Raw genomic sequence first — 14,084 nt, 5'->3', positions numbered from 1 at the left:
GTTTTGCCTTCTGCATGAAATAGTCTGGCCTTCCATTGAGAGCGGTATTTATTCAGTAGGTTTGTTTAAAATGATTATTGAAGTGAATTTTTATAAGTTTATTTTGAACTGGGTTTCTACACAGATTAGTGCTGTATATAATGTCCAGCCATAGCTTTTTATCTCACTATGGCCCTGTTAGAGTACTCATGTGAACGTATAACCAGTACATATATATACTTATCTAGTAAGTGTCTATCTCTCACTGAGACTGATTCTTTGGTACTCGAACGTGTGTGAAAGTCCCTAGATTCATGAATATGTAGATGGACGTATAACTTATCATAGGAAGCACTGCCAGTTGCTCCTGATCGGGAATTATCCTCCTACCCTGCGTCGGAAAGAAACCTCGACTGAGAAAAGGCCCCATGATGCGTCTCCATCTCATCGCCCAGTTGCTCCGCCTCTTGAGACTCAGGGAGATAAAGACGATGTTGATAGATAACAAGGAAAATTAGGTCTTGTATTTTACGGATATATAAGTACACAATTGAACTATAACTCGTGTATGTTAAAGATGAATGAAGAGATTTGGACTACTTTTTGATTAGCCTTCTCCTTTAGTGCTAGCCTTCGTCATGGCTGAGTTTGCCCTTCACCTCCGGAGTGCCGACAGAAACTTAGTACGAAGACTTTGTATAAATGGATGCTCAAGTATGTGTGGGTGTGTGGATTTGTATGTGTGAGAGCATACTTTTATACTAAGGTGTACACGCACTGTTGGGCGCTGATGACATCAATGGGGATGTCATAGCAGCTATGTGTGGGTGTGTGGATTTGTATGTGTGAGAGCATACTTTTATACTATGGTCTACACGCACTGTTGGGCACTGATGACGTCAGTGGGAATGTCATAGTAGCTAGTCCCTACTACGCGTGATGGAGTTTATGGTTTTCAATCTTATGAGTGACTCTCGTGAGATTGAAACTGAACTATGTTGTGTTTTTAGAGGATGAGTTTGGGAATGTTCCTGGATTCATCTAGGTATATGCTTCTGCCGTATTAGCGGACATGCAAATTTCACCTTGTGAAGTTTTCGTCAAGTTGCGGCCTGCTGGTATTGCGATAATTCTTTCCATCTTAAATGGTGCATGGCCCTATCAGCTAGATTTAGATTTAGATGCTCATTTGGGAGAGACTAAAATGAAATCGTTTGGACTTCACGAGCAGTTGTAGCTTGAATGAAGAGATTTGGACTACTTTTTGATTAGCCTTCTCCTTTAATGCTAGCCTTCGTCATGGTTGAGTTTGCCCTTTACCTCTGGAGTGCCGATAGAAACTCAGTACGAAGACTTCGTATAAATGGATGCTCAAGTATGTGTGGGTGTGTGGACTTGTATGTGTGAGAGCATACTTTTATACTATGGTCTACACCCAATGTTGGGCGTTGATGACGTCAGTGGGGATGTCATAGTAGCTAGTCCTTGCTATGCGTGATGGAGTTTATGGTTTTCAATCTTATGAGTGACTCTCGTGAGATTGAAACTGCACTATGTTGTGTTTTTAGAGGATGAGTTTGGGAATGTTCTTGGATTCATCTAGGTGTATGAAATGAAGATAAGTTTGTGTCCAAGCTAAAAGATTATTTGAAGGTGACATGAATTCATAATTGTAGTTTGAAGCAATGTATTGGGAAAAAGTGTTTCCTGAACAGGTGTTTAGTTCTAAACCATTTTACATCAAGAATGAAAATACTAAATCATCTGAAATCAATTTCATAGATTTCGCAGGGGGATGAGGAAGATGAAGGTGCAAGGAGGAAGGAGAAGGGAGGATGACGAAGAAGGAGAAGCGAGGATGATGAAGATGAAGGTGCAAGGAAGAAGGAGAAGGGAGGATGACGATGAAGATGCAAGGAAGAAGGAGAAGGGATGACGAAGATGAAGGTGCAAGGAAGAAGGAGAAGGGAGGATGACGAAGATGAAGCTGCAAGAGTTTCTCTTGAAAAACTAAGGTTGGGTTGAGATAGCGCCTAGAAGGGGCATTCGCTGATGTGGCATTGCCATGTCATTGCCTCCTCATCTCCACTCCATACACGAGTCGTTACGACGGGTCTAACAACTCGTGTATGGAGTGGAGATGAGGAGGCCTTCTCCTTCTTCCTTGCACCTTCATTTTCGTCATCCTCGCTTCTCCTTCTTCGTCATCCTGAGGGGAGTTTTAGTAGAGGGACTGTGTGTGTCTAGAGAGACTATGTGTGTCTAGAGAGAGAGTGCATCTAGAGAGAGAGGGTGAGAAAGTTTTCTAGAGAGAGTAAGATAAAGTTTTCTAGAGAGAGAGAGTGTCTAGAGAGAGGATGCATTTAGAGAGAGAGAGAAAGTGTGGATATTGACACACGTCTTCTTTCAACGTCTTCTGGCCACATGGGTAGAAAACCAACTTGAGTCATGAGATGTCTGTGTTCCAAAGCTTGTACGGTGATTGCTGTTCTGTTGCACCTAGAGTGACTGAGTAATGATATGCCATATTGTGCAAGTTGGCGAGTGACTGTGTCATGTTGTGTCCTCCGCCCAGAGTGATTGATTCATGATATGACATATGTCCCAAATTGGTTGGGTGACTGCACTATGTTGTGTCCTGTGTCAAACAAAGTGACGGAGTTAAGATATGACATATGTCCCAAGTCATGGAAGTATGGATAGGTAGGTCTTGTTGCAATATGAAGCCAAAGTGAGTCTAAAATGAGTATTCTAGGTGGTCTAGGAGTGGTTTTATAGTCTAGTGTGTCCTAGACATGCCACGTGTCATATTGGGAGATATCCCATAGACATTGTGACTTTCTGGAGTCTAGTGACACACTATATAGTGTTGTACTTGTCTATTGTCTGTCTTCATGTCCTTTTCGCATGGATGAAGTATATGTGCTCAAAAGTCGGTAATAGGTTGACAAGTAAGGCATGCATAACATCCAATTGGCACCTTTTTCTATGTTAGTTCCAATAAGAATTTGTCAATTTTGTTTCTGTTCCCGTGTGATATTGAAAACACAAGTCTTAAACAAGGTACAACGAATTTGGATAGATACCTGTACATAAATATGAGGTGTGAATCATGGGAGAATCTCATGCTGAGGAAGTGGTCCTTGTGGTATGCTGTTGAGTAAGATGGATTGTTAACATTAAATTGGCCATGCCAGTGTCCTTGGCATGGACAGTAAGCATCGAATAAAGGAAATATGCAAGATATTTTCCTTGAACATTCTCTTAGTAACTGTTGAGAAAAGAAACATCCCAACAAGAAATGTCTTCTTTTTGCCTGTTGACCAATTTGGCTGCTTGAGTTAAGGGTACTCTAATGGCAATCCCGCTTGAAAATCTAGGATGTAGGGGCCTGGAGTCGTTACCACCAGCCATTGGGCAAGGATGTTTTCATAGCATGAGAAGCCTTTTCACGAGAAGACTTTTTAAAGTAGCAGCCTACATGAATGCAGCAAAGGGGATGCAATGTATGCAAATGACAGGTGATCATTAGTACTAGTGGGAAACCCGTGGGCAAGCCACGGAGAGGGAAGAATAGAAAGCTCACAACTTATATAGCTAGGGCATAAGAGGCTTCCCTACAAACTCAGTTAAAATACTTTGTTGTAATGCCTCTTTTCACAACTTTGTTGACTTTTGAGTATCTATGAAGAAATCTGAACATCGCTTATACACCATGATCAAAGGTATTGAAACCTGCAGCAGAGATGGCAGGACCTTCATACCGTCTTTTCATTCTTTTGAGAGCCTATAGACAAGAAATCCTGAAGTGTCAGTTTGCCAATATGCCAAGAGAACGTTTGATCCTGCAATAGAAAGGCATTAAGTTAGCTAACTTCGTCAACGAAGGGGAAGATTAAAATCTGTTGCAAAAAATTCCGGAGAACAGACCTGTTCTTTTACAATGATCAAATCATCGTGAAATATTATGGGATGATCGTCTTGAGTGACCTGCAAGCCAATCAGGAGAGTTCAACACAGGCACAATTAAACTTTGACAAGAATCCATCAGTTTTCATTGCAGAAAACAGTTTGTTCATCTCCTGAACATCAAATTCAAAGAAGTCTGCCTTGAAGTCAGCTGGTAAGTTGAAAGAAACAAGTATTCTCTTTAACTGATCGCCTGTAGACAGGTGCTCCAATCTGCACATTCTGTTTGTTCCACAGCCTCTATGGCCAATTACAGGCAGCCTTAATTTACGCTCAGCGGTGGTAGAACCTGTCATTTTTGCGTGACATGGGAAAGATCTTTACCAACTACAATCCATGGACAGGCAAGAATTCATACGGGCATAGAATCTTACCACACCAGAAACTCTCGAGTGTCCACAGTGCTGCACAAGGCAAAGAAATGAAGGGGCGCTATCTGGCTTTTCCTTGTTCCCTCATTTGAAAACCATTCCTTTCATTGTCAAATTGTGAAATGGAGATTAGTAAAGTGATCTATAAATCTCACATCCAAAAAATGATATACCTTCCGTGATCCGGTGCCATTGGAACTGAATGCCTTCACTTTTTAGATTCAGCACAATTAAGGAAAGGTAAAGTTGCAGATGCTTTTTCGTCAAGATCTCAAATGACTTCAATTGAAGCACCTCTGCACGAGAAATTAGAATGGATGAAAGATGCTACAAGGATGATTCAAATTTTATACAATTCGGCTAAGCTTATGGACAAAAATATTGTTATATCAGGGTTGGTTATTTATGGAACCAAAGAAGAAATTGTGACTAGAAAAATGGAATAATTCACCTTTTGTAGGCTATAGAGGAACAACTTTGGCTCAACTTGAGGAGATTCTATTGGCCACAAATAAGGAAAGATGTGCACTCATATGGTAACTCTTGCACGATCTTCAAAAAGCGAATTATGATATGATAGGGTTATTACAGCCTTTGCTAGTACCTACTAGTGTATATCATCTGGTGGAAGCCTGAAGAAGTATGCATAAAAGACCCTAGGATTCGGTCCATTTATTGGGTCAGGAAAAGGTCAATTTCCAGGAACGGGAATCCTATGATATGTTAGGAATCACGCATGAGAGTCATCCGCATCTAAGATTCTGAATCAAACCTTAGTGAATAGAATACAAGCAGCGAGACCTTTTGCAAGTTAATAGCAAAAATCTCATAGAGTTGGGTGTCTCCTATAGATGCGATGGGGTGTTGCATACTAGGATTCTCGTCTTTGATAGGCAGGTGGTGAAACTTAACCTTTCTCATGGCCACTTGAAGTAGGATTCAGGGCTTCTCTGTGGGCAGGAGAGCATCCTTTATGAGGAAGAGGAACCACAGTTCATTTTTCACATACGCGGCCATAGGGCTTCATGGCATTTCTATTCTCTGGATTGGTTGTGACATTTTGTTACTGCATCATTTTGTATGAGGTTCTCACAAGAGTTTATCCTGGTTCTCTTTTTTTGGTTAGATGCTCGTTTGGGAGAGACTAAAATGAAATCGTTTAGACTTCACAAGCAGTTGTAGCTTGAATGAAGAGATTTGGACTACTTTTTGAGTAGTCTTCTCCTTTAGTGCTAGCCTTCGTCATGGCTGAGTTTGCCCTTCACCTCCGGAGTGCCGACAGAAACTCAGTACGAAGACTTTGTATAAATGGATGCTCAAGTATGTGTGGGTGTGGGGATTTGTATGTGTGAGAGCATACTTTTATACTATGGTCTACACACTGTTGGGCGTTGATGACGTCAGTGGGGATGCCATAGTAGCTAGTCCCTGCTATGCGTGATGGAGTTTATGGTTTTCAATCTTATGAGTGACTCTTGTGAGATTGAAACTGCACTATGTTGTGTTTTTAGAGGATGAGTTTGGGAATGTTCTTGGAGTCATCTAGGTATATGCTTCTGCCGTATTAGCGGACATGCAAATTTCACCTTGTGAAGTTTTCGTCCAAGTTGCGGCCTGCTGGTATTGCGATAATTCTTTCTATCTGAAATGGTGCGTTGCCCTATCAGCTAGATTTAGATTTAGATGCTCGTTTGGGAGAGACTAAAATGAAATCGTTTAGACTTGACAAGCAGTTGTAGCTTGAATGAAGAGATTTGGACTACTTTTTGATTAGCCTTCTCCTTTAGTGCTAGCCTTCGTCATGGCTGAGTTTGCCCTTCACCTCCGGAGTGCCGACAGAAACTCAGTACGAAGACTTTGTATAAATGGATGCTCAAGTATGTGTGGGTGTGTGGATTTGTATGTGTGAGAGCATACTTTTATACTATGGTCTACACCCACTGTTGGGCGCTGATGACGTCAGTGGGGATGCCATAGTAGCTAGTCCCTGCTATGCGTGATGGTCTTGGATTCATCTAGGTATATACTTCATATAAGTTCTCTCTTTTTCCACAAAAAAGTAAAAATGAAAAACTGTTAACCTTTCGTTCACCAAGAATATTTAGCATTATCAAGTGTTTGTCTGCATTACTTGGGCTGCACTTGCAAATATATCTTCTGGTTCTAACTTGCCCTTGTGAATTGAATGCAGCTGAATAAGTGGGAATTTTTCATTTTTCTTTGTTTGGAGAGCTCTGCCATGCTTCTCAGTGGAGTTATAACTATTCAAAGTACGGCATTTTATGCTTTTCCCCAATGTGGCTTCTCTGTCTCTCTCTCTCAGTATTCACTTTAACTTTTAGCATTTCAATATTTTCCTTAAAATTTTGCTCTTTTTTTCAAGGGGTGGGGGAGGGGGCATGTAGTGGACCAGTGGGGCTGTAATTCTGTCAGTGTAGTGGAATATATCATATCCTATCTTTGTACAAGCCGCCTTTTGGTGTTCCTTTCAAAGCAATGCAACACATGAACTTAAGGTGGACATGTATGCTTTTGTACTTTTGCAGGGCTGTGGACTGACCCGTATGCTCCCCCTTCATTTGGAGCATGGATTGGTTATGTTGCAACTCATCATGCTGGCGCATTAGCATTTCTTATTGCTGATGTCTTTATATTTATTGGTGTGGCAACATTGACAGGAATGCAGGCAACACAGGTAAAGTTTTCATGGGACATGATACACTTTGATACGTGATTGCTTTTTTACACGAGCATGAGGCATTACTAGTATTGCAGTTTTTATGTGTATTAGCACGAACTTCTAGGTAGTGGTATTGCAATCGAATGGCTCATTTGATCTGGAAGCATTTCTAATTTTGAATGCTTTGGCATATCTAGATGCTTATTGGATGTCTTGTTTTCTTTTTTTGTTTTGAATTATTTTTGGGTTGTCTCCCTTGAAAACCTGAAGGTAGTGCTAGTGGACACCCATGCTCCCTTTTTTTGGGTGACTCAGTCTACTTCATATCCAATGAATGCAAGCAAAACTGCAGATGACTTTTGACTGTAGTTCCGTAGAAAGGTTTGAAATCATCAAGTGTTTTTGTGAGATCCAAACATGGTCATATTTAAGCCCTACCCAATCAAAAGACGCCTTGGAAAATAATTCAAATCTCTCAGATTCACTGTTGGGACTTTAACTGAGTGAGGGAGCTTGGGATGCATCCAATGATAAAAAAATCATGAACATGCATGCACGTGTTTGTGTCTGTGTTTGTATACACATACTTTGGTGGGCCCGTGCTCATGGGAATGGAATGATTTTGCTACTGTTGGGCACTGCCCAAGTCCGTGGGGATGTCATAGTAGGTAGGCGTTGTGTACATCCATAGTTTACATCCTCGAGGGGATTAACACGAAGGTCAAGCCATTTGTGCTAGTTTTACAAGGTGGGTTTGGGCACAGTTCCCAATTCATACACATCTATTGGAGTCTTCCCTTGGCCTCCAGAGAATGATAGGAACTGATTATGTTGGTCTATGTATAGCAAAAAGAATAGTATATTGTTTCATGTCTATGATGCAGCCTGACATGTGTTTTGGGAGTTGGTAACTCAAGTAGGAACGTCATAACGTACTTCTTGTTGTATGTATGGCGGCTTTATGCTCTGAATCTGTGTCCATCATTAAGGTTTCCTGGTAAGGGATAACTTTCCCGTATCATTTCCAGGGATCCGCTTACTGTATTAAGAACAAAAAGTGGTTCATAAGCGTGTTTGTTTCAAGTGCTGAAAGAGTCCTAAAGTTGGGAAAGGCATTAACATGTGCCAATTACAAGAAATATGAATCTCCGAGACCTTAATTTATTCAAGCAGATTTTTTTAAAATGGTAGTATCAATGGAAAATTTTGATGGACGTTAGTTCAATTGGGCTTTCTTAGTAGTTTTAAACTGATGTATTTCAGTTCTGCTTGTATTTTACTTGGATATTTTAAACCTCATTTAAAACTAATGCACTCCCCCATGCCTGCAGATTGCCCGAAACATCACCACCAATGAGCTGACAAATGCCATGCGCTACAGCTACCTGAAGGGTCCAGATGGCCGTTTTTACAACCCGTATGATTATGGTTTAAATAAGAATTGCAGTGATTTCCTGCTACATGGATATAATGAGGATGTTGAAGTTCCCTGGCAGCCCTTACAGCAGAATGGGATGGGTACGGTGCAGCTGATGCAAAGGTCTGGGCCTTCTAGTGCATCCAATCAAGATACCACTGCTGCGAATGGAGTGAGCCCAGGTGGTGCAAGGGGTCATCAACATTCATCAGGATGTAACCATAGCAACACCCATGGACAAAATGGTGCTACACCAGTAGGCCTAGGGTTGGGGTTGATGCGTAATAATCCAGGTTCTCATTACACACGTCCAACATGAGATTGAATTTCAGATATGGTGTTATGGATGATGCCTTTGCCATTGCAGGGCAAATGCAATCTGATGGCTTTGCCTATTGATGGAATGGGGAAGATGTTATGATTGCTCCACACTGCTCTTTATGATGTATCACTAATGCTCTAATGTTAGCGTAAGCTTCTGGGTTTTTGGACTTTGGTGAAGTTTTTACTTTACATCAAATCTACCGAGTGTCACAGGTGGGAGCCTACAGGACGCCTAAGGTCATCGTGAAGGAAAGTACAACCTCATACTTTGTCCATAGTATGATATGATCATTGTCCCTTGTTATAGGAACTCCTCCCTTACTTTCCACAACCGGCCTTGATTTGTTCATGTGGCCTTGTGATGTGTTGCACAGAGAGCATGATGCCAGAGTCTCTCTCTCTTTCTCTCTTACAGCCCACTATCAATAAAAAGGGGTTGTTAAGTGTCAGAACAAGGCGGAAAGACACAATTAACAACCCCTTTTTGAGACATTCTGATATCTGATATTCCATCCTGCATTTTTTTTTTCTCGTCAGATGAAAGCTATTAAGCCCCTTTGTGCAGGTGTCGGTTTCATATTTGTTGACGCATGCAGTTTTCCTGTTTATTCTCATTCTATTTGCTATTGTAATGCCTTATCTATGTGCCTATGGTCTCTCTTCAATTCTTTTTGTGGTACTCCTTACCAAGGCCTCTGTGAAAGTGGTCCTCTACATAGTGTTTTGGACCCTTGACAGTGTGATTTTAGGGTAAGGCACCAAAGCTCATTTGAGCAAGATCCCTTACCTCTTGAAGACTGAAATGTATTTTCGCATTGTGTAAATTATTCATTAATGTATTTGTACTTCTCGCAACATGAAATAATTCAAGGACTTCTTTTACGATGGCTCTAACCAACTAAGATGGTGTATCACTTGAAGGAATTTGAAAACTCAATTTGTGTGCAAAATTTGAATAATACAGTTTGCTAACCATTGTGCCCGTTGGGAGGTTTGAGTATCTCTACCCCCTCCCCCAAAACAATAAAAGAGTCATCTAAAAAAACGGGGAAAAAGAATAATAGAAAGGCTCTAGATTTTCTACGCCTTTGTTTCCTGGTCTCATTGGCGTGCCTATTCTGTGCCTGTCATGTGCACGGATTGGTATCTGACGTGTACTGGGTACACAAGACTAGCTCAGGTAGCCTGGGGAGGCTTAGAGCTAGGCAGGCTTGATTCTCGGGTTGAGTGGCAAGGGTACGAACCATTTATAGGTCTTCGCTATTTTTGGCGCTGGGGCCCAAGTCTATAAAAGGGGCCCAGGGGGTTCAGTTCTCAGTGGGTCGATGGGAGCAAGTTTCGTTCCCAGGTGCTAGGTCTGATCCTGGATTGAGTCGCGGATGCGCGCCTGCATCTTAGCATAGCTCAAGGCCCAGTGGCAGATCCCAGGCTTCACAGCGCCACCTGGTGGTATGGGACACCAGGCTGGTTTGGATCTGATAGGGAGTGTTGGAGTAAAGGCACATTGCCACCCTTTAAAAGTTATGACCCCTATGACTGTCTTAAGACAGTCATAGGGTGAATCCCTAATCCTAATAAAACCTATGAGTTTGTGGTGTGGCTCAACACATTTTTTGACACACCCACACTTCTTGTGACTCCCTCTCTCTGTCTCCATCATTCCACTCCCTCTCTCTTTCCCTCACAAGTGGTATCAGAGCCACTCTCTCCCTCTCATTCCGGTCTACCCCTCCCTCTATCCCTTCCTCTCCCCTCGGGCCTCGTGCCCTCAACAGCCAGCAGGGCAGCAGCGCCCAGGAGCAGCCGCACGCAGCATTTGCGCGGGCAGCCATAGCTGCAGCAGTGTCGCTAGCTGCTATCCGCTACCCAGCGGTCGCAGCCTACCAGGCGGGCGTAGCCAGCGCGCGTAACGCACAGCACCGGCCGCGTGCAGCCAGTCGATCGGTTGCAAGGCAGCAGTCGCGACAGGTACGGCCAGTCGTACCGGTTGTACGGAAGCCGTACAGGCAATCGTACCGTACCAGTTGTACAGACGCGGCTGTACGGATGCCTCGACAGGCAGGTACAAAAATTAAAATTTTTTTTTTGGGAGATCCGTGCCCTTGTAGGTACAGGGTACAGCAGGTACCCTGCGCAGGTAGAGAAGGTACAACAGGCACATTTTTTTTTTTTTTTGGAAGAAGGAAAAGAGCACTCTGCTCGGCATTCCTGGAATTTTTCAGTTCTAAAACTGTGTTTGAGGTACAGCAAGTACACTCGTGTCCCTCGTGCTTGAGGTGACTAGTGCCACAATGTGTGGTGGTTGCACAATTATTTTGTTTCGGGAAGGTCAGATGCCTTAATTTGCAGAGGGCTTTTATGCTTTTGCGGAGTGCAAATCTCAGTTTTCGGGTGACAATTTCAAAGGGCTTTTGCCTGGAAGTGTATGCAGTGTATGCCTTGAGGCAGTGTGGAGCCAGGGTGCTCACATTGGTCTTGTTTCCGCAGTGTACTCAGTGACATTTCTTGCAGGTCACATTTTGTGTACGACACTTTGAAAATCTCAGTTGAGCCACGCTTGGCCAGGGCGCATCGAGTTTACTCGGTCCCTAACTGTCCATTGTTGACAGTGCTCAAAAGATTCTCTTCAGTGTTTGTACGTTGGGATCTGTGTTGTTACTGTGTACACAGGGCAGTTTATGCATCACATTATCAGGTGATTGTGCTAGAGAACTGTATTTTGTATGCTACCTTAGTATTGAGGTGTTTTTCACTTGGTACAGGTGTCAAATCAAGGGGCTTTTGCCCAGATTTTGCTTGTGAGCACTTGAGTTACTGTTTGAGAACTTCAGATGTCTTTTATCCCCTTGGCAGAAGGGTGATTGTTTGGGATTTGTCCCATACTTTGTTGCAGGTTTTGTGACAGCAGGCTGAGGTGTTTGGAGCCTTCTTCAGTGGACAAAACAGTGTATGACAAGTGGTTTATGCATATAAAATCAGTGCAATACCTCATCTGAGGTGGGAGAAGTGTCCAGGACAGCAGTGTTTTGTGCTTCGTCAAATGATGATGCACTGATAAAGCACTTGTGGAACAGCTGTAGCATTCTGTAGTTACTGTTTTATGCCTATTTGAGCACGGTACAGTGTGTCAGAAGGTACAGTGATTGGAGGAAAAATTTTCTGTTTTGCTGCAGATTTTTTGACAGTAAAAAACAACACTATTGTGAGTGCTCCTGGCTCTTGATAGAGCAGGTTTTCTGAGAAATCAGAATTTTATTTAGTCATTTTTGACTTACAGGGAGTCAGGCACTTTTCTTATCTGATATGGCATCAGGGGGAAGTGAATCTTCAATACTGAACATAAAGAAATTGGAAGGGGCACACAATTATGCATTATGGGCAGAACAGTGTTTGAATGTACTTCTGCTAAAGAAGATTTCTAAGCCCATAAGGGTGAAGGGTGTCAAGCCATCTCGGTTGGCAGATGATGAGTGGGAGGAGCTTGATTTGTCCGCAAGGGCTGCTATCATGCTTACTCTCACTGATTCTCGTGTTCAATGTTCAGGCAGAAAAGACCTCTTATGGCCTATGGCAGAGGCTAGAAGAGTTGTATGCCCAAAAGAGTTCAGCCAATAAGGTTTATTGGTTGAAGAAGCTTGTCGACCTTCGCATGAAGGAAGGTACAGCTATGACCTCACACTTGAGTGAGTTCAATGCCATCTTTACACAGCTTATCGCACAGGGATTGAACCTTGATGAGGAGTTCAAGGCTACTTTCTTGTTGTGTATCCTCCCTGAGAGTTGGGACACTTTTAAGACAACCCTGTCTAATTCAAATGTCACTCTTATGTATGCTGATGTGGAGAGCTCTCTCCTTATGGAGGAGATGAGCAGGAAGAATAATGCGGGCAGCAAGTCTTCCAATGCTTTGTAGGTACAGGAAAGAGGTAGGACTCAGCAGAAGGGGAGATCTGCTGGCAAGTCCAAATCCCGCAGTCAGTCCCGTGGCAAAAAGGATATTGAATGCTTTTACTGTGGCAAGAAGGGACATGTGAAGTCCAAGTGCTTCAAGTTTATACGGGATCAGAAAGCCAAGAAGGCTGAGACAAAGGATGCAGGCAGTGGAAGCAAAGGCAAAGGCAAGGCCAAGGCAGATGACTTGGATGCAGTTAATGTTGCAGCAGAGGACAGTGACAGTGACAGACATGATGTATTATGTTCTTCTGCTGTAATTGCACATACATTGGCTGTTGATGGCCATGACATGCACACCTGGCTCTTGGATTCAGGTGCTTCTTTTCATGTTACGCCTCATAGGGAGTAGTTTACTTCCTACATAGGTACTCATGGAGTTGTTCACCTTGGGAACTATGCATGTCAGATTGCAGGGATTAGCAGTATACAGATAGTATTCCCTGATGGACACATATTTATGCTTGATGGTGTTCGCCATGTGCCGCAAATCAATAAAAATTTGATTAGCACTGGCTTGTTGGATGACAGTGGTTACCACACCACATTTGGAGATTCCAACTGGGTGATTACTGATGGCCAGGTTGTAGTGGCTGAGGGTTATAAGAGTGATACCTTGTACCCTCTTTATGTTTCCAGTGTAGGTAATCATGTTGTTGCCATAACCGAGCTGCTGAAGGTTTCATTGTGGCATAGCCGGTTGGGACACATGTCCGTTAAAGGAATGCAAGAACTGTCATGTTTGGGTTATCTGCTGTCTCTTTCATTTTCAGATTTGCCTACTTGTGATCATTGCATTTTTGGAAAGCATTCTATGACTCCTCATAAGAGGAGAACTCCCTAGAATAGAGCACCGCTTGATCTAGTGCACACTGATTTGTGTGAGATGCCACAGCTATCACTAGGGGGTGCAAAGTATTTCATTACTTTTATTGATGATGCCACACGCAAAGTGTGGGTCTATTTCTTGAAGCATAAGAGCGATGCCTTAGATGCCTTCAAGAAGTTTGTCGCTCTGGTTGAGAATCGGACAGGACGCAGGCTGAAAATGCCTCAGATCCGATAATGGGGGTGAGTATGTGTCACATGCTTTTGTATAGTTATGCGAAGCTAAGGGCATTAAACAGGAACTCACAGCCCCTCATAATGCATCTCAAAATGGTGTGAGTGAGCGGATGAATCGAACTATTCAAGAGAAAGTTCGATGTATGTTGTCTTATGCTGCATTGCCCCATGGCTTTTGGGTAGAAGCCGTGCAAACAGCAGTTCACCTAATTAACAGGTCGCCGAACAAGGCTTTGGAGTTGAAAGTGCCAGAGGAGGTGTGGTCTGGCAAGCCACCTTCATATAAGCACTTACGTGTGTTTGGCTGCGAGTGCTTTGCTCATGTACA

The 14,084-nt window shown here is 42.8% G+C and overlaps 1 protein-coding gene across 2 annotated transcripts in view; it reads left to right on the top strand.

Moving 5' to 3' along the window:
- Nucleotides 1-9,476, top strand: part of TIP1 (Ankyrin repeat family protein with DHHC zinc finger domain-containing protein) — a 54,044-nt gene extending 44,568 nt beyond the window's left edge. For both annotated transcript variants that reach the window (XM_087374351.1, XM_087374350.1), the window contains exons 11-13: nt 6,511-6,589; nt 6,866-7,014; nt 8,331-9,476. In XM_087374351.1, the coding sequence (XP_087230477.1) occupies nt 6,511-6,589; nt 6,866-7,014; nt 8,331-8,735 (633 nt within the window). In that variant the 3' untranslated portion in view covers nt 8,736-9,476. The remainder of the gene's footprint in view (nt 1-6,510; nt 6,590-6,865; nt 7,015-8,330) is intronic.
- The last annotated feature ends 4,608 nt before the right edge of the window (nt 9,477-14,084 follow it).

The sequence above is a fragment of the Dipteris shenzhenensis genome, chromosome 5, assembly GCF_047967505.1.
Source record: "Dipteris shenzhenensis isolate YYH24624 ecotype China chromosome 5, Dip_SZ_1.0, whole genome shotgun sequence".
NCBI classification, from domain to species: Eukaryota; Viridiplantae; Streptophyta; class Polypodiopsida; order Gleicheniales; family Dipteridaceae; genus Dipteris; species Dipteris shenzhenensis.
The sequence above is the reverse complement of the archived record's forward strand: the minus strand, read 5'-3'. Positions and strand labels throughout refer to the sequence as shown.